This window comes from Anabrus simplex, chromosome 4, assembly GCF_040414725.1.
Source record: "Anabrus simplex isolate iqAnaSimp1 chromosome 4, ASM4041472v1, whole genome shotgun sequence".
In the NCBI taxonomy this organism is placed as follows: domain Eukaryota; kingdom Metazoa; phylum Arthropoda; class Insecta; order Orthoptera; family Tettigoniidae; genus Anabrus; species Anabrus simplex.
Window position 1 is genome coordinate 373,308,962 of NC_090268.1, and position 25,622 is coordinate 373,334,583.

Here is a 25,622-nt window from a genome sequence, read left to right on the forward strand (position 1 = left end):
TGATAATGAAGACGACACATACACCCAGCCCCAGTGTCAGCAAAATTAACCGATGATGGTTAAAATTCTCGACCCCGCCGGGAATCGAACCCGGGACCCCCTCTGACCAAAGGCCAGCCCGCTAACCATTTAGCCATGGAGTAATAGATAGGAACAAACAAGGGACAAATCAAGATATACATACATACATACATACATACATACATACATACATACATACATACATACAGAAAGGTATGATAGGATAAACAAAACAACAGGTCAATGTGGAAAGAGGGAGCAACAGAAAGAGCAGACAAGACCAAATATGAAAGCACAAAAGGACAAGGAAATTCTCTGCATCTTCATGCAAAACCTTCTCCATTTAGATGGATTCTCCTCATCAATCGAACCATATGCATAAACAATGTTTATGTTACATTTATGGAACAAAAGTCTATGATGTGCTCTTGATCTATAATTGCACTTAATTTGAGGATACTGAAGCAGATGGCCTCAGTAACCCAAAATTCTGAAGTGAAATGCACTTTAAAAATGCTGGGACAAAAGCCTACGCTACATTTGCTTCCCATGCAAGCTATGACAGCAGGGATGTAAATTGAAAACAACTGTTTGTGATTACTCAAGTTAAGAGGTTATTATGATGTTTTTATGATGTTTCCAGCAGTGAATTATGTAAGTTGTTTTATATTTCTCATTAACAGAATGGCATGCAATCAGATGAGTGGTGATCGTAAATTTGTCAAGAAGAGATTTGCATAGACTGACGCAAAACAAATGCTGGAAATGGAAAATTAACTTGGCATACACAGCAAGAAATCTCAAAACACATCAATTCCATTCCAATATTATGCAGTTTTATCACCAAGAAATGTGGTAAGTGGTTAGAAATGTTCAATTTCTGACTTAGTTCCTATGTAACCACAGGGGGTCTATCAATTACAAGGAGAAAAAGAAGGATCTGCAAGATATGCTTAAGTACTTGAAGCTGGAGCACTGTAGTTTCTATTTAAACTAAAATAAACCAACTCAATGCAGAGAAATCTATATTAATTCAAGTTTTATATTTAACAGAACATTATGTTAAGAGATTAAATTATAAGGTTAAAAAATGATAAATTTAAAATATGTTATTTTTTCCCATGTGTATTCATTTGTATATGCTTAAGTGAGTGATATGGTTGAACACTGTATTGGATTTATGGAACATAAGTCTATGTTACCTCATACTGCATAACTCTGCTCTACAGACAAAAATCAAATTCTCAACATACGTTATATTTCAACTCTAGTTCTTCTGCATTCATTTCTTCTCAGCCTCCGACAAGCTCATTTCTGCTTCCTAGCCTCATCACAAGGGCAGGCTTCAACACTCACTGAGGGGCCATCAAGCAAGGTCTTCAGAATCAGGGAAGTATAAGATAAGAAGAAAAGCAGATAAACAAAGGAAAAGGTTAAATATGAATACGGTGGTTTTTATCCAACTTTCTTAGAATGAGGGTGTGGATTATTTAAGATAACAGGATTACCAGTCTACTCACCTGTAGAAGTCATTCCATGATCTCCTATTACAAACAGCATTGTGGATTCATCCATTGAATCTATTACATCTCTGGAACATATAAACATTCACTTCATTATTAAGTTAAACAGTTCAAAATTAACACAGAATATCAATATATAAATCAATGATAATGCATATAACACTCCTATTATTAAACAGGCAATTACTTCTCAGGGCATTCAGTCTATAAGTAAGAACGTTAACTCCAGAACCTTCTATTTACAGCAAACAAAAACTAAACCAAACCCCCTGGCACAATAGCCCCGAAGGGCCATGCCCTACCAAGTGACCGCTGCTCAACCCAAATGCCTGCAGATTGCAAGGTGTTGTGTGGCCAACACGACAAATCCTCTCAGCTGTTAATCTTGGCATTTTAGACTGTGGGTGCGATATCACCGTCAGATAGCTCCTCAACTGTAATCACGTAGGCTGAGTGAACCTCGAGCCAGCCTTCAGATCCAGGTAAAAATCCGACTTGGCCGGAAACCAAACCTGCGGCCTCTGGGTATGAGACAGGCACGCTACCCCAAACTGCAGGGCTAGCATTTACAGCAACCAATGTAGCCAATATTTTAAATTGGAATGAACATGTAACAAGAACCCATAATAAAATTCACAAATGCTATCAACTATTTTTTCCAGTACGTCTTAAAATTTGTTCACTCCCTCATCTTACCTGTGCTTGACTATTGCAATACTGTATTAATGGAAATAATGCAAAGATAGAAATGAGAAACTTGACCAGGCTTTAAATAGCTGTATTAGAATAATTTTTAATCTGCATTTTGATAGTCATATAACATTATATCATTGGAAACTGATTGCTGAAGGTACTTGCTTTATCCGTAACACTTATTAACGGGATGAGATGAGAATGAATCCATGAATGGTAACATATTATTTTACTTATATATATTAGGTGCCTGCCTAGTGGCCATAATCATTAAAGTTCAAGCCTATAGCATATGATGCCATGGTTAGCCAGTTTATAAATTTCATTTTGGTCTGTACTGGATATATAGTATGTATAATCACAACTTAGTAAATAAAAAATCCACCTTTCCACCTCAATCATAATCTTTTGATTATTTATCCTATATTTTTAAGACATGGGTAGGAGATAGGGATCTGGACTCAGATGGCCTTCACTTAAACCGCAGTGGTACGTGTAAGTTAGGAAATTTGTTTGGAAGGGTAATAGGGAGGTACATTCAGGGAAACAGGGTGGCCTAGGAGGCGGTGATAAGGGAACAGGGAACTGGAAATCAAGTAGGGATGACATAAAATTGTTAGTGTTGAACTGTAGAAGTATTATAAAGAGAGGAATAGAATTGAGTAATTTAATAGATATATATTTACCAGATTTTGTAATAGGAGTTGAATCATGGCTGGGAAATGATATAATGGATGCTGAAATTGTCTCACGGAACTGGAGTGTGTATCGTAGAGATAGGATAGGAATGGTGAGAGGAGGAGTATTCATTCTGGTGAAAGAAGAATTTGTAAGCAACAAAAAAGTTAGAGATGAGACACATGAAATTCTAGGTGTAAGGCTCATTTCTAAAGATAATAGGTAACTTGATATATTTGGAGTGTACAGACCAGGAAAGGGTAGCACTGACACGGATTCAGAATTATTTAGGAAACGACAAGGAAAGAAATGTGATTGTAGCGGGAGATCTGAATTTACCATATCTCAATTGGGAAGGAAATGTGAACGACAGGAAGCATGACCAAAAAATGGCAAATAAGTTAATATGGGAAGGACAGCTGATTCAGAAAGTGATGGAACCAACCAGAGGAAAAAATATCCTGGATGTGGTGCTGATAAAACCAGATGAGCTCTATAGAAAAACTGAAGTAATAGATGGTATTAGTGACCATGAAGATGTTTTTGTCGTAGTTAAAAATAAATGTGATAGAAAGGAAGGTCTTAAAAGTAGGACTATTAGGCAGTACCATATGGCTGATAAAGCAGGCATGAGGCAGTTTCTCAAAAGTAACTATGATCGGTGGAAAACGGTAAATAAAAATGTAAACAGACTCTGGGATGGGTTTAAAGAAATTGTTCAGGAATGCGAAAACAGGTTTGTACCTTTAAGGGAGGTAAGGATTGGTAAAGACCCACCTTATTATAATAGACAAATAAAGAGACTAAGAAGGAGATGCAGACTGGAAAGAAACAGTTAGAAATGGCTGTGGAAGTAAGGAGAAATTGAAGGAACTTACTACAAAATTGAATCTAGCAAAGAAGGCAGCTAAGGATAACATGATGGCAAGCATAATTGGCAGTCATACAAATTTTAGTGAAAAATGGAAGGGTATGTATAGGTATTTTAAGGCAGAAACAGGTTCCAACAAGGACATTCCAGAAATAATTAATGAACAAGGGGAGTGTGTATGTGAGGATCTTCAAAAGGCAGAAGTATTCAGTCAGCAGTATGTAAAGATTGTTGGTTACAAGGATAATGTCCAGATAGAGGAGGAGACTAAAGCGAAATAAGTATTAAAATGTACATGTCTAACGTTCATTTCTACGCAAGCACATTCACATGATAACTAAGGGTATGCGGGCGCCAGGTACGATTCCACTAATTCGACTACTGTTATCGGTGTTACAATGACTATATAAATAATAATAATAATAATAATAATAATAATAATAATAATAATAATAATAATAATAATAAGGTAAGGGTTGTTCTGCCCGAAGGCAGGTCCGAACCTCCGCAGAGGTGTTCCTGAGCCGGAGTTTACATGCGGTAGGGTAGCCAATAAGATACAAAAGTTGAAAACTAGAAAAGCGGCTGGAATTGATAAGATTTCTGGGGATATACTAGAGACAATGGGTTGGGATATAGTACCATATCTGAAGTACTTATTTGATTATTGTTTGGTCGGAGGAGCTATACCAGATGAATGGAGAGTTGCTATAGTAGCCCCCGTGTATAAAGGAAAGGGTGATAGACATAAAGCTGATTTTTTTTTTTTTTTTTTTTTTTTTTTTTGCTAGTTGCTTTACGTCGCATCGACACAGATAGGTCTTACGGCGACGATGGGACAGGGAAGGGCTAGGAGTAGGAAGGAAGCGGCCGTGGCCTTAATCAAGGTACAGCCCCAGCATTTGCCTGGTGTGAAAATGGGAAACCACGGAAAAACCATCTTCAGGGCTCCCGACAGTGGGGCTCGAACCCACTACAGTATCTCCCGAATACTGGATACTGGCCGCACTTAAGCGACTGCAGCTATCGAGCTCGGTAAGCTGAAAATTACAGGCCAGTTTGACATGCATTGTATGTAAGCTTTGGGGAGGCATTCTTTCTGATTATATTAGACATGTTTGTGAAATTAATAACTGGTTCGATAGAAGGCAGTTCGGTTTTAGGAAAGATTATTCCACTGAAGCTCAGCTTGTAGGATTCCAGCAGGATATAGCAGATATCTTGGATTCAAGAGGTCAAATCGACTGTATTGCGATTGACCTGTCTAAAGCATTTGATAGGGTGGATCAAGGGAGACTACTGGCAAAAATGAGTGCAATTGGACTAGATAAAAGAGTGACTGAATGGGTTGCTATATTTCTAGAAAATAGATCTCAGAGAATAATTCCTCAAGGCAGTATTATCGGACCTTTATGTTTTCTAATATATATAAATTATATGAGTAAAGAAGTGGAATCAGAGGTAAGGCATTTTGTGGATGATGTTACTCTCTATAGAGCAGGGCTGTCTAACGTTCGTTTCTACGCAAGCACATTCACATGATAACTAAGGGTATGCGGGCGCCAGGTACGATTCCACTAATTCGACTACTGCTATCGGTGTTACATACATACATACATACATACATTATCATTATAGACTGTTATGCCTTTCAGCGTTCAAGTCTGCAAGCCTCTGAGAATTTACTAAACGTCGCCACAATCCTCGATTTGCAACTAGTGTTGTGGCCTCATTTAGTTCTATACCTCTTATCTTTAAATCGTTAGAAACCGAGTCTAACCATCGTCGTCTTGGTCTCCCTCTACTTCTCTTACCCTCCATAACAGAGTCCATTATTCTCCTAGGTAACCTATCCTCCTCCATTCGCCTCACATGACCCCACCACCGAAGCCGGTTTATGCGTACAGCTTCATCCATCGAGTTCATTCCTAAATTAGCCTTTATCTCCTCATTCCGAGTTCCCTCCTGCCATTGTTCCCACCTGTTTGTACCAGCAATCATTCTTGCTACTTTCATGTCTGTTACTTCTAACTTATGAATAAGATATCCTGAGTCCACCCAGCTTTCGCTCCCATAAAGCAAAGTTGGTCTGAAAACAGACCGATGTAAAGATAGTTTTGTCTGGGAGCTGACTTCCTTCTTACAGAATACTGCTGATCGCAACTGCGAGCTCACTGCATTAGCTTTACTACACCTTGATTCAATCTCACTTACTATATTACCATCCTGGGAAAACACACAACCTAAATACTTGAAATTATCGACCTGTTCTAGCTTTGTATCACCAATCTGACATTCAATTCTGTTGGATTTCTTACCTACTGGCATCAATTTAGTCTTCGAGAGGCTAATTTTCATACCATACTCATTGCACCTATTTTCAAGTTCCAAGATGTTAGACTGCAGGCTTTCGGCACAGTCTGCCATTAAGGCCAAGTCGTCAGCATAGGCCAGGCTGCTTACTACATTTCCACCTAACTGAATCCCTCCCTGCCATTTTATACCTTTCAGCATATGATCCATGTAAACTACAAACAGCAAAGGTGAAATATTACAGCCTTGTCTAACTCCTATAAGTACCCTGAACCAAGAACTCATTCTACCATCAATTCTCACTGAAGCCCAATTGTCAACATATATGCCTTTGATTGATTTTAATAATCTACCTTTAATTCCATAGTCCCCCAGTATAGCGAACATCTTTTCCCTCGGTACCCTGTCGTATGCTTTCTCTAGATCTACGAAACATAAACACAACTGCCTATTCCTCTCGTAGCATTTTTCAATTACCTGGCGCATACTGAAAATCTGATCCTGACAGCCTCTCTGTGGTCTGAAACCACACTGGTTTTCATCCAACTTCCTCTCAACGACTGATCGCACCCTCCCTTCCAAGATGCCTGTGAATACTTTGCCTGGTATACTAATCAATGAGATACCTCGATAGTTGTTGCAATCCTTCCTGTTCCCTTGCTTGTAGATAGGTGCAATTACTGCTTTTGTCCAATCTGAAGGTACCTTACCAACACTCCACGCTAATTTGACTACTCTATGAAGCCATTTCATCCCTGCCTTCCCACTATACTTCACCATTTCAGGTCTAATTTCATCTATTCCTGCTGCCTTATGTTACAATGACTATATAAATAATAATAATAAAAATAATAATAATAATAATAATAATAATAATAATAATAATAATAATAATAATAACAATAATAATAATAATAATAATAATAATAATAATAATAATAATGTAGGCCTAAGGGTTGTTCTGCCCGAAGGCAGGTTTGAACCTCCGCAGAGGTGTTCCTGAGCCAGAGTTTACCTGCGGTAGGGTTGCTAGTTCCTTTCCGCTCCTCCATTCCCTTACCCCCCACCAACAGCGTGGCAACCCATCCAACTCCTGACCACGCCCAATGTTGCTTAACTTCGGAGATCTCACGGGATCCCGTGTTTCAACACGGCTACGGCCGTTGGCATATTAATAATAATAATAATAATAATAATAATAATAATAATAATAATAATTATTATTATTATTATTATAAATCTAGAATTAAAAATTATATGAATATATATTTACTCACATAATTAATGTGAAATCTGGCACTGCATGCTTGCTGCAAGTTGAGGAAAGTCTGGTGTGTAACTGGAACAGGCTGCTCTTAACGTGTCATCCAGGTGTGAGTCTGTCAGGCAGGATCGGTATTTGTTTTTTATCATGTTCATAGTCGAAAACGCGACTTCACAAAGATAGGTTGAACCAAAACAAGATTGAATCTTCAGATCAACACTGCAGGTAATGGGATATTTTTACCGTCCACCAGAGTCCAGAAATTGCCACATGTTGCGTAGGAGGATTTCAAAGAAAGGTCTGACTGAAGGCTTAAAATTCCCATTTCTAATTCTTCAGGATTATAATTTTCGAATATTTCACACACCCTCCATCCAAGCTCACAAACGTCAACAGAAGCAAAGGGATTATTGAAAATCGTGATCAATGGTTCAAGCACTGAAAACTGGCTAAATCTGCTACCAAATTCGAACCCAAGAGTTTCAAGATGTTTAGCAAGAGATAAAAAATCACGCTTGCTGACATTTACTGTATCTGCTATAGATTTCAAATTTGGAAAATGTGAAGGGAAATTTCTATTTAAATGGACAATCCATACCTAAAGTTTCTTTTCAAATGCATTGACAATACTTATCATACCTGAAATATTATGACCTTTCCCTTGCAATTCGAGCTTTAACTCATTTAAAAAAAATTATTTATTTATTTTTATTATTTTTTTAAATTATAATAATAAAAATAAATAAATTTTGAGGTGATGTCTGCCAAGAATGCTAATTCGATTAGCCAAGGTATATCATCAAGTTCATGATATTTCCCAGGAGATGATTTCATAAAGTCTCGTATCTCATCCAACAGGCAGCAAAACCATTCGAGGGTTTTCCCCTACTAAACCACCTTACGTCTGCATGAAGGATGACCTCACCATACTCCGAATCTGACCTACTTAAAATATTTCTGAACAATCGATGACGAGTAGATGACGATCTTATATAATTCAAGACATGAGTTACAATTTTCATGACATGATCGAACTTTAAAACCTTTGCGCATAAAGCTTCTTGGTGAATAATACAATGATAAGAAAGATATTTTGAAAATGATTCATCTTTAGCGCAAAGAGAAAGAAATTCATTACTTCTACGAGTCATAGACAGTGCCCCATCTGTAGTTATAGCGACAAGCTTTGACAGTGGTAAGTTACTCTCTTTGGTGAATTTAACGAAAGCATTAAATATGTCTTCTCCCCTAGTACGTCCATGAAGTGGCAATAGCTTGACAAATTCTTCCTTTACTGTAAAATCATTAAAAACCATTCTAGCAAATACACACAACTCAGCAGTGTCAGACATATCAGCACTTTCATCAAACTGGAGAGAAAAATGTTCACACGATTTCAAATCCTGATGTAATTGAGATTCCATATTATTAGAAATCTGTTCAACCCGCCTAGCAACCGTATGGTGAGACAACTGAAGTCCTTTGATTGAATATATCAATTCAGATTTATCTTTGTGAGATTCGAACAGAGATTCAGCGGCATTTAGCATAGCTTCTTTAACTACTTCCCCATCACTGAAAGCTTTTTTCCTTTTTAGCTAGGACGTAACAAACTTTGTAAGAAGCTATTGTCACATTACACGTTTGCTGAACTGGTTTCTTAAACGCACATTGTTGCAATGCTAATTTAGATTTTAGGTCTTTCACTTTGTGTTTTCTTAGTTCATAATTAACAGGAAATTCACTGTCAAATTTTTTGTGATTAATCAAAAATGTCGCTGTACATTACTTCTTTTAGGAACAGACACGCTAGCATTACACAATAAACACACAGACTTTCCTTTGTTTTCAATAAAGCAATAATGGTCCTCCCATTCACTGTTAAAGTTATAATTTCTTTGCATTTTAGCCATGTTAAGAAAAGTTATGTTTAATGAAATATAACTGATTATAAACTGAATAATTTAAAGTTTAAATAGTAATGAAAAAAGCACACGAAACATGTTGAATGTACAACTTATCACAACACAAGGCACTCAAAACGTATTCCATAAGCCCTGCATTTGCTCACAAGTAATACTGAATGCTCGCCTGAAAGCTAGGAACTGGGAACATTCCAACTGCAAGACTTTCATAAATCGTTTGTTCATTGTTTATGGCACAGCCTTGTTGGGATTAAAGTTCCTTTGTGGGCAAATTGGGTATCCCATTATCGTCCTGGTAAAACTCTGTCATGGTAGGTAGTTTATGGCATTGCAATCAAGTGAATCATAAGGAAGCGGTTCTGTTTGGCAGAATAAATACGCGGCTATATTTGGCTCTGTGAGTAGAGAGGGCCTTATACCTGGCGCTAACCCCCCCACAGTGAGAGGTTTGTGGAGGATTTCCCTTTTCGCAACTACTTATATGTCGAATAGCTCTTTTTCTGAACCTTTCTTCTATCTCTTCACTATTGCGGACACGAGTCAGTTAGGCCTAGATCACATTTATGGCTTACTCAAAGCTCTTTGTGTATTTGGAGGTACGGATATAACAAATTTCCTGACTTTGAGGACGGTATTTTTAAGAGAAAAGTAAGAATATTTATTGAAATCCAAAAGTATTATTTTCAAATATTAAGTAAAATTTAATTTGGAAATTAACAGTGAAGGGCGCCATAAAAGGGCACTTCGGGTGCCATCACATTTATGGCTTACTCAAAGATCTTTGTGTATTTGGAGGTACGGATATAACAAATTTCCTGACTTTGAGGACGGTATTTTTAAGAGAAAAGTAAGAATATTTATGGAAATCCAAAAGCATTATTTTCAAATATTAAGTAAAATTTAATTTGGAAGTTAACAGCGAAGGGCGCCATAAAAGGGCACTTCGGGCGCCATGGTACCCGCAGGCGCCGCGTTGGGCAGCGCTGCCATACAGTAATAAATAAGTTACAAGATTGTGAGCAACTGCAACGTGACCTCGAAAATGTTCTGAGATGGACAGCAAGCAATGGTATGTTGATAAACGGGGTTAAAAGTCAGGTTGTGAGTTTCACAAATAGGAAAAGTCCTCTCAGTTCCTTTTTGGGGATCATTGTAAGTATCTAGGTGTTAACATAAGGAAAGATCTTCATTGGGGTAATCACATAAATGGGATTGTAAATAAAGGGTACAGATCTCTGCACATGGTTATGAGGGTGTTTAGGGGTTGTAGGAAGGATGTAAAGGAGAGGGCATATAAGTCTCTGGTAAGACCCCAACTAGACTATGGTTCCAGTATATGGGACACTCACCAGGATTACCTGATTCAAGAACTGGAAAAAATCCAAAGAAAAACAGCTCGATTTGTTCTGGGTGATTTCCGACAAAAGAGTAGCGTTACAAAAATGTTGCAAAGTTTTGGATTGGGAAGAATTGAGAGAAAGAAGGAGAGCTGCTCGACTAAGTGGTATGTCACAGAGACTTACAATAACTGAAAATCTTCCAACTTTTTGATACTTTTTATTTGCTTCTTAGCAAATTATTAATTATAAAGAGTACATGTTTCTTTCTCACTTGAGAACATCTTCAGCTGTTGTTAAGCTTAGGTGAATCACTAAGTTTCTGAATACATTATTTTCAGGTACATTGTTCCTCTTAAAGACTATTTGAATATAAATTAAATTAAAAGGATGTTAAAACAATGTGGGGGTTAATGAGTTGATGAAAGAGACAGGATGAATACATAGTTAGCCTGCTTAAAAACTATACCTATTCATTAGAATAGTTGTTAAAAGTTTCAAATCTGTTACACTAAAAATATCTGTTTGTCTCCCAGTTAAAAGGTCTTTTTTTTTAAATGATCGGCTTCTTGACACTGTTCTAATTATTGTTGAATGTTCATTTCTTTCTCTCCTTCCAGGTAGGCTGTTATTTATTTTGAGCTTGCTTAATGTGCCCTTAATTGAGTCTAATGCGGAACTTTGAAGCTGATTGCCGGTCACTTTTTGAGAAGGGAGCTTCGTCTCAATTTCTGAAATGAAATGAGGAAAATAGGAATTTTATTTTGTAATGAAAACATGTGTCTTTATATAATAATAATTTTGTGTGGCTATTTCTAGCCGAGTGCAGCCCTTGTAAGGCAGACCATCCGATGAGGTTGGGCGGCACTTGCCATGTGTAGGTAACTGTGTGTTATTGTGGTGGAGGATAGTGTTATGTGTGGTGTGTGAGTTGCAGGGATGTTGGGAAAAGCACAAACACCCAGCCCCCGGGTCATTGGAATTAACCAGGGAAAGTTAAAATCCCGACCCGGCCGGGAATCGAACCCGGGACCCTCTGAACCGAAGGCCAGTACGCTGACCATTCAGCCAATGAGTCGGGACTGTCTTTACATAATAACTTAATGTATAAAATGGTTCCATACCTTACTGTTGTTAGACTCCAATTCTATCGTGACCCTGGAGGGGAAAAGTTTGAAGCTGCTTTACGTCTAGTATAATAATGGTGTGTGTGTTCCGTTGTTTGCTCCTCCTTTCGGGGAGGCAAGGCTGCGGAGAGGGGAGGAGGCGTGTCGCTTACTATCACAGCTTCGGCTTTAGAAGGTGAGGGGAGAGTGGATGTACAAAATGGCGGAGGCTCGTTCTTATTTATCCTTTTATTGTCTCTGTTATTTATTTTGCCTAAAGTTTCAAGACTTGATAATATCCCTTCGAATATAGGGTTTCTATTGTTAATTGTATCATTCAGGTTATTGTCCTGATTAATTTTTTGTTCTAAATAAATATATAGATTTTCTAATGTATTTAGAAGAGCTCCTTTGTTTACTTTACGTAATATAGTTAAATCCTGCTCTATAGTTGTGAACTGATGTCCGGTTGTAGTCATGTCTTGGCCCATAGCGGAATTTTTTTTATGTCTTTCAGCATTGACATGCTCTAGGTATCTTACAGTAAAACTGCGCCCTGTTTGCCTGACATAAGTTTTTTCACACTGATGACACTTCAATTTGTAAACTCCTGATTCTGAAAGTTTGTTTTTTCCTAGGGAATTAACACTTGTAATTAAAGAACTTTTGCTTTGTATTATTGCTGGTTGAGTACGCGATCTTATAGTTATATAATCTAAACAAATTCATTACTGTATATAAGTTAGGGTTATCGAATGTGAACTTGGCATATTTATCTTTCTTTTTTATTTCGGGTGTTAGATTAGTTTGTAACTTCTGTTTGAATTTTCCAATTATTTTGTTTACCATTTTTAGTTCAAATCCGTTATATTGGGCTTGTTTACGGATAAAGAGCAGTTCTTTTTCTCGTTCCGTGTGTGTGTAAGGGGTATTTTAAATGCTCTATATAGGTAACTGTAGTAAGCTGACCTTTCTTGTGATTCCGGATGCAATGAGTAGTTTTTTATTGTAATGGGAGTAAAAGTGGGTTTCCTGTGTATCTTGAAGACAAACTCTTCCTTTTTCCGTGTTATATTTATATCTAAAAAATTTATGGAACCTTCTTTTTCTTTTTCTACTGTAAACTTTATTCTAGAATCCAGTGTATTTAAATTATTAAGGATATCATCACTGTTGTTCACTCTTCGGTCTACTACTATAAAAGTATCGTCTACAAAGCGTATCCATAAATTGAGACCTTCTATTTGTCCTATTATTTTGGTATGTTCGAGGTAATCAAGATAAATATTGGCTAAAATGCCCGAAGCGGGAGCACCCTTGCTGTCTATATATCTTCTTATCGAAATTGAAGTAATTGTGCCTCATAACGAATTTGAGTATATTAATAAAATCTTCTATTTCTGGTAAGCTGAGTTGTTTGTGTTCTATTAGATTCTTCCTGATAATTTTTATTGTTTCGTCCACTGGAATATTTGTATACATGTCCTTGATGTCAAAGGAACATGTTACTTGATGTGGTGTTAATTTAAAGTTTACAAATTGAAATGTCATCAATGTGAAAAAACTTACGTCAGGCAAACAGGGCGCAGTTTTACTGTAAAATACCTAGAGCAAGTCAATGCTGAAAGACATAAAAAAATTTCTGCGATGGGACAACACATGAGTACAACCAGACATCAGTTCACAACTATAGAGCAGAATTTAACTATATTACATAAAATAAACAAAGGAGCTTTTCTAAATACATTAGAAAATCTATATATTTATTTAGAACAAAAAAGTAATCAGGACAATAACCTGAATGATACAATTGACAATAGAAACCCTATATTCGAAGGGATATTATCAAGTCTTGAAACTTTAGGCAAAAGAAACAAGACAGACAATAAAAGGATAAATAAGAACAAGCCTCCGCCATTTTGTACATCCACCACTCTCCCCACCCCTTCTAAAGCCAAAGCCGTGACAGTAAGCGACACGCCTCCTCCCCTCTCCGCAGCCTTGCCTCCCCAAAAGGAGGAGCAAACAATGAAACACACACACCATTATTATACTAGATGTAAAGCAGCTTCAAACGTTCCCTCTCCAGGGTCACAGTAGAATTGGGAGTCTAACAACAGTAAGGTATGGAACCATTTTATATATTAGGTTATTATCAAAGACACATGTTTTCATTACAAAAAACCAAATTCCTCTTTTCCTCATTTCATTTCAGAAATTGAGACGAAGCTTCCTTCTCAAAAAGTGACCGGCAATCAGCTTCAAAGTTCCGCATTAGACTCAATTTAGGGCACATTAAGCAAGCTCAAAATAAATAACAGCCTACCTGGAAGGAGAAAAAGAAATGAACCTTCAACAATAATTAGAACAGTGTCAAGAAGCCAATCATAAAATAAAATAATAAAATTAAATTTAAAAAAAAAAAAACTTTTAACTGGGAGACAAATAGATATTTTTAGTGTAACAGAGTTGAAAATTTTAACAACTATTCCAATGAATAGATATAGTTTTTAAGCGGGCTAACTATGTATTCATCCTGTCTCATTTCATCAACCCATTAACCCCCACATTGTTTTAACATCATTTTTTTATTTATTTATTTATTCAGGATCAGCAACAGCATAACGCCGAATTACAACGATCTGAGCTATGTACAATAGATATGAATCTAAAATGAAAGATATATAAATACTCACAAAGGACACGAATATACACAATAAAAACTGTACAATCATATATAATACATATTTACATAAACAACGTCATTAACAAAGAAAAGTACATTTACAGTAAATACAGGAGCAGAACGGGAAAGAACAAGAAGGAAAATTAAGTTATATGATAAATATCATGACAGAAGGAAGGAAACGTTACGACGAGATCTAGGTTGTTGTTGATAGATAATGTATTAAACATTGCTGGAATACGTACCGAAAGGGACCTTTGGGTGAGAGAAAGCCGGGAGTAAGGAGTATGGAATAGGGTCTTCATTCTGGTATTACGGGACGGGACGTGGAGGGGAAATAAGGAAGCTAAATCTGGAGACCTAAACAGACCATTAACTGCTTTGTATAGCAGCTTTAGGTCGGCTACTTTCCTCCGAGCAGAAAGAGTCTTGAGGTTCAGTTTCCCAAGCACTTGGATAGTGCTTAGATTGCGACATGCAGGGACCCTGGCTCTGACGATAGCACAGAAAAAAGATTGTACACGGTCAAGGTGGCTGAGGTTTGAAGAAGCAGAAATGGACCAGACTGGGGAGGTGTATTCAACAATAGGTAAGATACAGGAGACGTAGAATGCTCTGAGGGCATTTACATCTGTGATGTCAGAAAACTTGTAGAGTAAACCAAGGAGTGACATAGCACGTGAGGTAACCCTGTTTATGTGCGAGACAAACAACAATTTACTGTCAAAATGCACTCCCAAGTCTTTTTGATTGTCAACAAGAGCAATCGGTTGGTTCAGTAGGTGATATCCTTGTAGAACGGGGGATTTACGAAGTGTGAACGAAATGGTGGAACACTTGGAGGGATGAGGTTTAAGACGCCATGTAGTACACCAACCTGATAGTGAATCAAGTGCATTTTGCAATTGGATTAATTTAATTTTAATTTTAATTTAATTTATATTCAAATAGTCTTTAAAAAGAACAATGTACCTGAAAATAATGTATTCAGAAACTCAGCGATTCACCTAAGCTTAACAACAACTGGAGATGTTCTCAAGTGAGAACGAAACATGTACTGTTTATAATTAATAATTTGCTAAAAAGCAGATAAAAAGTATCAAAAAGTTGGAAGATTTTCAATTATTGTAAGTCTCTGTGATTAGAATTTGATACGGAAAATGAAGCTGATTACTTGCAATCTTAAGGCCAACCAGGCAAATAAACAAGCCAACATTTATTTTAATCTAAAGGGGAAGGTAGCTAAGATAACTAAGGACTTAGATTTCTTAAAGAATTGTCACGAAGATAACCTAGTTCCAAAATTTTTAAGTAAAACCTAAAAGAAACACGTACCCTCTAGGCACCACTATGAAACACAAAAAAAGAGTTACTCAAATATGGTTAAAAAACGAAATAAAATACCTTTATAGGAAGAAAGCATTTCTCAATGGTAAAATGTATTTGGCACATCTCAAAAGTCCAATATTACTGTTGCCCTTGGAGTGGGATTCGTTTCAAAGATACACCCATGAAGAAATGGATAACATTTTAAGCAAAAAACAAGAAACACTTAATAATATATTAATATCGTTAAAAAATGCCAAGACAAAAAAAGGAAAAAGGCAAGGCTAACTCTTCAAATTCAGAAACAGAATTTAAAGAATACCCCTTTCCCGTTAAGAACATTTCTAAAGTTAATTTCACTGAGGAGGAAATGAAAACCCTAAGTCAAGGCCCTAATTTCAATTGGATAAGAAAGAACAAAGAAAAAGATCTAATAACTACCATTGCAGACGTTGAAACGGCTATACAAAAACTCCCTAACGAAGTTCAAAATGACGTCAGACACGAGGTAAAGAAGAAAATTCCGTACCTTGTAAAAGGCTTAAAAGTTTCCCAAAACAGAAATAAACCCACTTTAAGTTCATCACATAAAATAAAACAAGAGAAAATATTAATTACCAAAGCTGATAAGGGGGGACAACAGTAGTTTTAGATAAGGAGGAATATATCAGGAAAACAGAAACTTTTTTCAGCAATGGCACTTTTTCGGAAATAGATCGAGACCCTACAACTTTTTTTTTTTTTTTGCTATTTACTTTACGTCGCACCAACACAGATAGGTCTTATGGCGACGATGGGACAGGAAAGGCCTAGGAGTTGGAAGGAAGCGGCCGTGGCCTTAATTAAGGTACAGCCCCAGCATTTGCCTGGTGTGAAAATGGGAAACCACGGAAAACCATCTTCAGGGCTGCCGATCGTGGGGCTCGAACCCACGATCTCCCGGATGCAAGCTCACAGCCGCGCGCCTCTACGCGCACGGCCAAAGACCCTACAACTAATACTCAGAAAAAGTTAAAAACATTATTAAGAAATGCAACCTTCATTTTAAGTGAACAAGATGTCCAGAAACTGATAAATATGAATCCCGGTCTTCCAACTGCAAGGGCCTTACCCAAGTTACATAAAGAAGGAATACCCATAAGACCAGTAATAAACTTCCGCAGCAGTCCTACTTATACAACATCGCAATACGTACATACATTCCTAACCAATCATTACGTTTTTTACAACAAGACACCAATAAAAAAATTCTGCAGATTTTTGCAAAGCACTCAAAAACTTTAAATTAACACCACATCAAGTAACATGTTCCTTTGACATCAAGGACATGTATACAAATATTCCAGTGGATGAAACAATAAAAATTATCAGGAAGAATCTAATAGAACACAACCAACTCAGCCTACCAGAAATAGAAGATTTTATTAATATACTCAAATTCGTTATGAGGCACAATTACTTCAATTTCGATAAGAAGATATATAGACAGCAAGGCCTCCCTATGGGTGCTCCCGCTTCGGGCATTTTAGCCAATATTTATCTTGATTACCTCGAACATACCAAAATAATAGGACAAATAGAAGGTCTCAATTTATGGATACGCTTTGTAGACAACACTTTTATAGTAGTAGACCGAAGAGTGAACAACAGTGATGATATCCTTAATAAATTAAATACACTGGATTCTAGAATAAAGTTTACAGTAGAAAAAGAAAAAGAAGGTTCCATAAATTTTTTAGATATAAATATAACACGGAAAAAGGAAGAGTTTGTCTTCAAGATACACAGGAAACCCACTTTTACTCCCATTACAATAAAAAACTACTCATTGCATCCGGAATCACAAGAAAGGTCAGCTTACTACAGTTACATATATAGAGCATTTAAAATACCCCTTACACACACACGGAACGAGAAAAAGAACTGCTCTTTATCCGTAAACAAGCCCAATACAACGGATTTGAACTAAAAATGGTAAACAAAATAATTGGAAAATTCAAACAGAAGTTACAAACTAATCTAACACCCGAAATAAAAAAGAAAGATAAATATGCCAAGTTCACGTTCAATAACCCTAACTTATATACAGTAATGAATTTGTTTAGATTATATAACTATAAGATCGCGTACTCAACCAGCAATAATACAAAGCAAAAATTCTTTATTTACAATAGTGTTAATTCCCTAGGAAAAAACAAACATTCAGAATCAGGAGTTTACAAATTGAAGTACATCAATGTGAAAAAACTTATGTCAGGCAAACAGGGCGCAGTTTTACTGTAAGATACCTAGAGCAAGTACATTCACATGTTCGACTCTTCAAAGGTGCGGTTGGTCCAGACTTCCTCTTAATGGACGATAATGCCCGACTGCACGTGCTGCTCTGGTGGATGAATATCTGGCTGAGGAGGACATTCATTGCATGGACTGGCCAGTGAGGTCTGTGGATCTGAATCCTATAGAACATGCTTGGGAAGCACTGGGGAGGTGAATTGCATCCCGTCAGCCTCCACCAACGACCTTCCAAGACCTTCGCACTGCCCTTTTGGAGGAACGGGATCGACTGCCACAAAAGCTCTTGGACCATCTAATAGAGAGCATGCCACATCTCTGTGAAGCATGTGGGTATTCATACACACTATTAACAGCATTTTTCGTTGTGGAAGACAATGCCAAGTTTTGTTATTTGTAGTCAAAGGTGTACCTTAGCTATCAGAACCTTCCTGACACTGTTTTCTGGACTAGTTGTGTGACACATGGTGTGTGATTCAGCAATCTGTCTGACATTCCTACCAGGCGGTATGGCCTCGTTTAGTGATTATGCTTAACTTTCGGACACTAGTGTAGTTTAGGCCTACATAGACTACGTCTATTCTGCGAATTATTCAATTCATGTGTTAATATGTAGAAGCTGGAAAGTAGTCTGTGCAGTAGACTACATAAGTGTACAGTACGTGGGAAAATCAAGGCTAAATGCCAGGCTGCACGGACGAGTGGCAGAGGTGCTACAGTGTCCAGGCGGGTGCTGTGTACCAAGAAGATGCGAGTGTGCTTGAGGGACACTATTGTGACCATCAGCTGGCAGCTGTCTACAGAATCCAACTGAAGAAGAGGATACAGCGTGAGTTGCTGCAGGAATTCGTTACCGAGGTAGAACAGAAACCTATAAGGCACTAGAGCATACACAAGGAGAGGCTGCATATACCTTCATTGACGTGCTTTTGTGATGCCACGATCCACCAGCAACTGCTGGTAAGTGGGGAGCATTGCCTTAAGGAGGCCTTCACCATCACCCTGAGGATGGAAGCGGCGAAGATGACAGCAACTTTGACTCCTTTGGCAAGGGTTTGAGCAGTCAAGGGTGAACCTGGAGATCTGTTCATCTCCACCGGAGTGCTGAGGCTGTACTGGCCCCGTGGTGTAGGGGTTGCGTGCCAGTCTCTTACCCGGAGGCCGCAGGTTTGATTACCGGCCAGTTCAGGGTTTTTACCTGAATCTGAGGGCTGGTTCAAGGTCCACTCACCCTACGTAATTACAATTGAGGAGCTATCTGACGGTGAAATAGTGGCCCCGGTCTAGAAAGCCAAGAATAATGGCCAAGAGGATTCGTTGTGCTGTCCACACAACACCTCGTAATTTGCAGGCCTTCGGGCTGAGCAGTGGTCACTTGGTAGGCCAAGGCCCTTCAGGGCTGTAATGCCATGGGGTTAGGTTAGTTAGGAGTGCCGAGGCTCCAGAGGAATTATCTGCTGGCAATGCAGCCAACTGACGAAGGATTGTCAGCAGGAGGCAGCAACCACCCATAGAAACAAGGAGCTGACAAGAAAGAAGCTCATCGATAACATCATTACCATCCCTTGTTTCACAATGAATGCAGTCACTCAGAGGAGGGTAGAATCTTATGACAGGAGCCCCCAGCATCTTACACATTACTGTGCGAGATGATAAATATTAATGTTACCTGAAAATGCTTATAGAGAGAGGTGTGATCATTGCCAATGATCAAATCCCACCATCCTGCCCTCAGAAGAAACTTGCTTTTATAATTAAATACAGAGAAATTTTGCAGCATTACCCATAACTCTCCATTGAACACTCACTACAATTGGATGCATTTTATATAATTCAATGCAGTTAGAGGTAATAGCCAACTTTACCTCGCTACTGGATCTTTTGAACAAGAAAGTTATAACTTTGAATTCATCGCAGCCACCGACAGGGTGGGCCAATGGCTAAAATGAAACAGTGTGGACTCATTTCCTTCGAGAACCTTTTTGCTAAGCACGCCTGGCATGTTAAGAACAATGGTTGGTTGTTACTAGCCAGGACATGTGCAAACCACTAGATGTCAGCCCCCTCGCACAACAAACATAATTTATTTCTCGTGGCCACTGGCCGACACAAAACAGAGGCCCCGTGCCCTTCGAGAGGCTTTCTGCTAAACACTCTGACATGTGAGACCAATGTCTTTTTGTCATCAGCCAGAAACCAACGTCTTTTTGTCATCAGTCAGGATGTGTGCAAACCAATAGGTGTTGGCACCCTTGCACAATAAACATGTAGTTTCTTCAACAGCTGGTAGCACCTAACAACGCTCCCAATGGCACTCTCATAAACTAACAACAAAAGAGCATCAGAGCATCACTCAGCATCAACACACTCATGAAATAACAACACAAGAGTATCAGCCAGAACCGAGCCTCCAACTCTACTCTCTGGGGTGGTGGTGGTGATTATTCTTTTAAGAGGAAATACAACTAGGCAACCATCCTCTATATAACACTAATCGGAGGGAAAAAATGAAAGGGATCCGACACTTCGAAAAATGGGAAGATATCGGCCAAAGGAAGACAAGGGCCACGAAGGGCGTGACAATGAAAGACTCCCTAGCCCTCACAAACCTAATAGCGTCAGGTTGGAAAATAACAAGAGTTGACCAAGAGAGGTCGAATAGCATAGATGCTATTTGCTTTATGTCGCACCGACACAGATAAGTCTTATGACGACAATGGGAAAGGAAAGGCCTAGGAATGGGAAGGAAGCGGCCATGGCCTTAATTAAGGTACAACCCCAGCAAGATTACAGCCATGAATAACAAGATCTCCCAACATCCCTGCACAGATAACAGTAGCTGAATGCTTATCACCTGGCTACAAAGAGAACTGGACAACATAGAAATCCCTGACTAGGCTGAGATCAGGTGTGGGCAGATCCTAAGTGACGAGTTGGGGTTAGTCCTACACTGATGGTAAACAGATCAAGTGTAAATGTGGGGCAGACCATACTCTACAGCACATGCTTCAATGTCTCCTGTCCAGAAGATGAATTCGGCACACTGACGGGCTGAGTGACTCAGACGGTTGAGGTGCTGGCATTCTGACCCCAACTTGGCAGGTTCGATCCTGGTTCAGTCTGGTGGTATATGAAGGTGCTCAAATACGTCAGCCTCATGTCAGTAGATTTATTGGCACATAAAATAACTCTTGCGGGACTAAATTTCGGCACCTCAGTATCTCCGAAAACCATTAGTGGGACGTAAAGCCAGTAACATTATTATTATTATTATTATTATTATTATTATTATTATTATTATTATTACTACTACTATTAATTCAAGGCACACAGAATGCACTTGTTGTAGCAAAGTTATGGTCAAAATGTGTGTAATGTGACCGAGTGTAATTGTAACTGTATATTCTAGATGTTCCTGACACGAGAATAATAATAATGCACAAAACAATTAATATCAATAACTGAACTGTGCGGTGCTTCAACTATAGAATCCCTATGCACGTTGTGTGCTTTTCTCTCTTATTATTAACAAAAGATTGGGCATAATTCCAGCCCAGTTAATGCAACATTACTACCATGGGCCACCACTTGCATCGCCAACATCTAGGTGCGGTATGACTGTCGTATGTTTATTTCTCGTGGACAACGTGATCGCATGGTGCACAAGGCTGCAAACCTGACTACTTAAGAACTAAGACGAGCACAAATATAGGTAAATGCTACTAAATGAACTCTTTTCTTGCCATGTGGACAGTATGTGCCGCAGCCATAAGTTATAAAAGTTATATACTTGCACATTTATTCTTAGCTGGTTGGTAACAGAATGTATACAGCTCTCTTCTAAAAGCAATTCCACATTACTTTTTTCATGTTGCTTAATGTCGCACCAACACAGATAGATCTTATGACGACGATGGGACAGGAAAGGGCTAGGAATGGGAAGGAAGCAGCCGTGGCCTTAATTAAGGTACAGCCCCAGCATTTGCCAGGTGTGAAAATGGGAAACCATGGGCTACCAACAGTGGGGTTCGAACCAACCATCTCCCGAATACTGAGTGGTGCCACACTTAAGTGACTGCAGATCATTAGTTGACGCTGCACCACCCAATACTCACTACATTCAGCTGCGCGTGGAATGACTGTCGTTAGTTTACTTCTCGCGGTCTTCTCACTGAGGACGTGAGTTCGTGCTTGGATGATCTAACAATGCTGCCAATCTGTTCATTTGGGAAATAAGACTAGTGATATTGGACTGATAGCAGCGCATTCTATATTACACAGTGTGGAAAAGCTGAATTAATTTATATTTTGGGTCAGTGAGAAAGAGATTGTTCTGGATTGGTTAGGTCCGGCTAGTGTCAAAATCATTGTTTTGGGTTGGTTAGGTCTGGTTAGTGAGCAAAACCATTTGACTGTGAGCAAGCAGACCTTTATACCTTAATTTTTGCACTGCTTTGCTAATTGGCTGATGATGACACTTCAAATGTGTTGAAACCGGTCCCAAATGAACATGCTGTAACTTATTTGGTTCAACTTAAAAACGGAGTATTGAAAGGTGGATCCTTCCATCTATTTAATATTGTACGAGAGAAGTTTGTCATACGCATAGAATCACAGGCACGAGGACGCGAGTCATGTTGACCGGTGCATAGGTCAGGCCATGAGCAATGCTAACACGTGCAGGAAATGTACAGAGAATACAGGCATCTGATCGGTCAGAACTACAGAAAGTTCGGTAGTCACGCAGAAAGATAATCTACAAGGTTCTAGAACATTGGGTGGGGCCACAGAGGCTATATAAGGGCAGAGAAGCCGTTATTCAGGGCGTCTACCACTAATTCGCGGATGAGTTGCAGTCGGAACTCCCGTCGGTCGACAGAGTGCTTATGCAAGTAATAATAATAATAATAATAATTCTCTTAACTTAACTTTGAACAGAAAGGCCGTTTGAAAACTTCTCGCTCAAGACTTACCAGAGTTAAGTCTTAATATACTTGTACATAAGTGTACATACTTGTAATTACTTCAGTTGAGAATAAAATATCATCGTGGGATTCTACTCCATTGGCTAACCTTCTTTTCTGTACCTTAGTTGAAACTTCCCAACCCTAACGCTCCATCCGCTCGGGAACGATCCAACCAATCTGACATTCTCCTACAAGCTCTAATCCTGTCTATCACGACAAGTGGTGGTGGTGATTATTGTTACACGATTGGTGAGGACTTGTTCTTGCCATGCAGATGGTTAGGATAGGACCTGGACAAGACCAGTGACATACAGACAAGCAAAGACGGTCTGGGGGCATAAGCCTCCAGGTTGGAAGCCGTAAAAACGGCCCTAGGTCTCTAGTTTCGTGTAGGTGCACGAATTCCTGAAGGCTGTAGCAACGCTATACCCTCCTCTACATTAAGGTAAGTTTCACATAACTTTATTGCTGTTCTGTATTGTACATTGTTTCCTTAACATGTTACATATCCTTGTGCTTTTATTGTGCTGGGGTTGGTAACAGATTACGACTAACATTACTGACAGGAATGAGATCACGTGCCACTTCAGAATGGCCAATAGGAATGCAAGTAGCTACTTCAGAAATGAAAATGGCGTGCAATACTCATTAGGTTATAAAAGTAAATTAGTTCTTGGGGCAGGATGGTGGGTTCCTGGACATCGCAATGAACACATCTCTCCTCTGAGACGCATTCCAAGTAAGATTTCATTAATTTCAACTTACTTATAACATTAGAAATATCTTGTCTCTAGGGCTGGAGTTTTACCGAGAAAGAGAGTGGGTGAGAGTGTGTGCGTGCCCAGTATTAAAAATATACTGCCTAAGGCAGAGATGGGTAGCCAGTAGCACTTAGCTTACTGTTTGAGAATTTTACCGTTCGTCCCCACCCCTAAATCCTTATTTACCGAGCTCGATAGCTGTTAATAGCTGTTAATAGATGTTAATTTTAAGGACACTTCCTCTAAAGCATTACTTTGTCAATTTTATACATTTTTCATCTAAACAGTGTTATGTGGCTGAAGATGTTGATAATATACGAAACATGTACCACTTTTGACCATTAAAAATTGCCTTAAGCAATCATTGTATCGACTAGGTGGAAAATAAATACTTAATTGTGAATCAGTATCCAGTATTCGGAAGATAGTGGGTTCCAACCCCACTGTCGGCAGCCCTGAAGATTGTTTTCCGTGCTTTCTCATTTCACACCAGGTAAATGCTGGGCTGTACCTTAATTAAGGCCACGGCCGCTTCCTTCCCAGTCCTAGCCGGTTCCTGTCCCATCGTCACCGTAAGACCTATCTGTGTCAGTGCGACGTAAGGCAAATTGATTGTGAAAAAAAAAAAAAAAATCCCTATTTTTCAAGCCTATTTTATGTCTGTTGTTGAACTCGTTTCAAACAGCATGTCAATAAATTCTTACCTTATAACATTGTTCATTTCCTTCAGTTTTCTGCTCATTTCTGAATGATAGGGTCCATATCGATGTCCACAATGATCCACTCCCAAGAAATGTGCAACGAACAACTGCCAGTCGCTCTTCTTTATTTCAGGTATAAGATGATCCTTTATTCCATTATCAACAGTATCCAAATCCCAGACATTAAATGATGGATATGAAAATTCTCTAACAAACCTCGAAGGATAAAGTCCAACCCAAGTATCATCACCCATAAAGACAACATTTCTGTTATATTTCTGCAACTGATCAATTATATTATCTTCGTTTATTTCAGGTGTAGCAAAATTTGACCCAACGTCGATGAACGTTGGTAAACTCCCCGTCGTAATACCTTTGAGTCTCTGCATAGTAGTAGTAGGAGGGTCAGCAACGAATTTATAAAGCTTTGAGTTATTAGGCTTATTAATTAACAAATCATTAACAACAGTTAGTTTATTTTGGTACGCAAATCGTTGAGAATCTTGTGCACTTTCATCATACAGAACAAAATCGTACCTTAAAGCATCTATAACAATTAAAATCACTTTTGCTCTGCTTGGCGCACATCGTACCTCACTGTCCGTAGCACTAAACTGGTCATCGTTCAAACACTGTGATGTTAATTTCGTGGTATTTAAGTCGTAAGAATGAGTGTCCACAATACTGCACATATCAGTAGCTATACATGTCGCATTATATGGAAGAGATATTCGACTGAGTAGAAATCCACGAGCAAATAATAGAACTCCAGACACAAGTAAATAAGAAAACCACAGTAACAAGAAAAAATATTTCCAATGTCTCCCCATTTTTCATTTACATTTTCGACACTACACACTATCATGACATGTACACAGCATCCATGCTGAATTTGGAGGCGGGGCAATTGCTGGCAAAGATAACAGGATAAAAGTTACACCACCTGCTGTACTATATAAACTTTCATCATTTATATGACTGCTCAAATTTCGTCGTGCATGAAATGGCTCCATTTGTTAAATACTATGAAACACTATTAATTATAAAGTTATATTATTATATGATTTACGTTATTTAAAAATAGATTGCTATATCTAGATAACGGTGGGGATCTGGGGATATATCTTTCCTTGAACTTCATAGCTCATATAGTTGAGA

The 25,622-nt window shown here is 38.4% G+C and overlaps 1 protein-coding gene across 2 annotated transcripts in view; it reads right to left on the reverse strand.

Annotated features, from left to right (window-relative positions):
• Positions 1-25,341, reverse strand: part of PIG-O (phosphatidylinositol glycan anchor biosynthesis class O) — a 91,947-nt gene extending 66,606 nt beyond the window's left edge. For both annotated transcript variants that reach the window (XM_067145817.2, XM_067145818.2), the window contains exons 1-2: positions 24,468-25,341; positions 1,542-1,612 (exon numbers count right to left, since the gene is read on the reverse strand). In XM_067145817.2, coding sequence (XP_067001918.2) covers positions 1,542-1,612; positions 24,468-25,294 — 898 coding nt within the window. In that variant the 5' untranslated portion in view covers positions 25,295-25,341. The remainder of the gene's footprint in view (positions 1-1,541; positions 1,613-24,467) is intronic.
• Between the last annotated feature and the right edge of the window lie 281 nt (positions 25,342-25,622).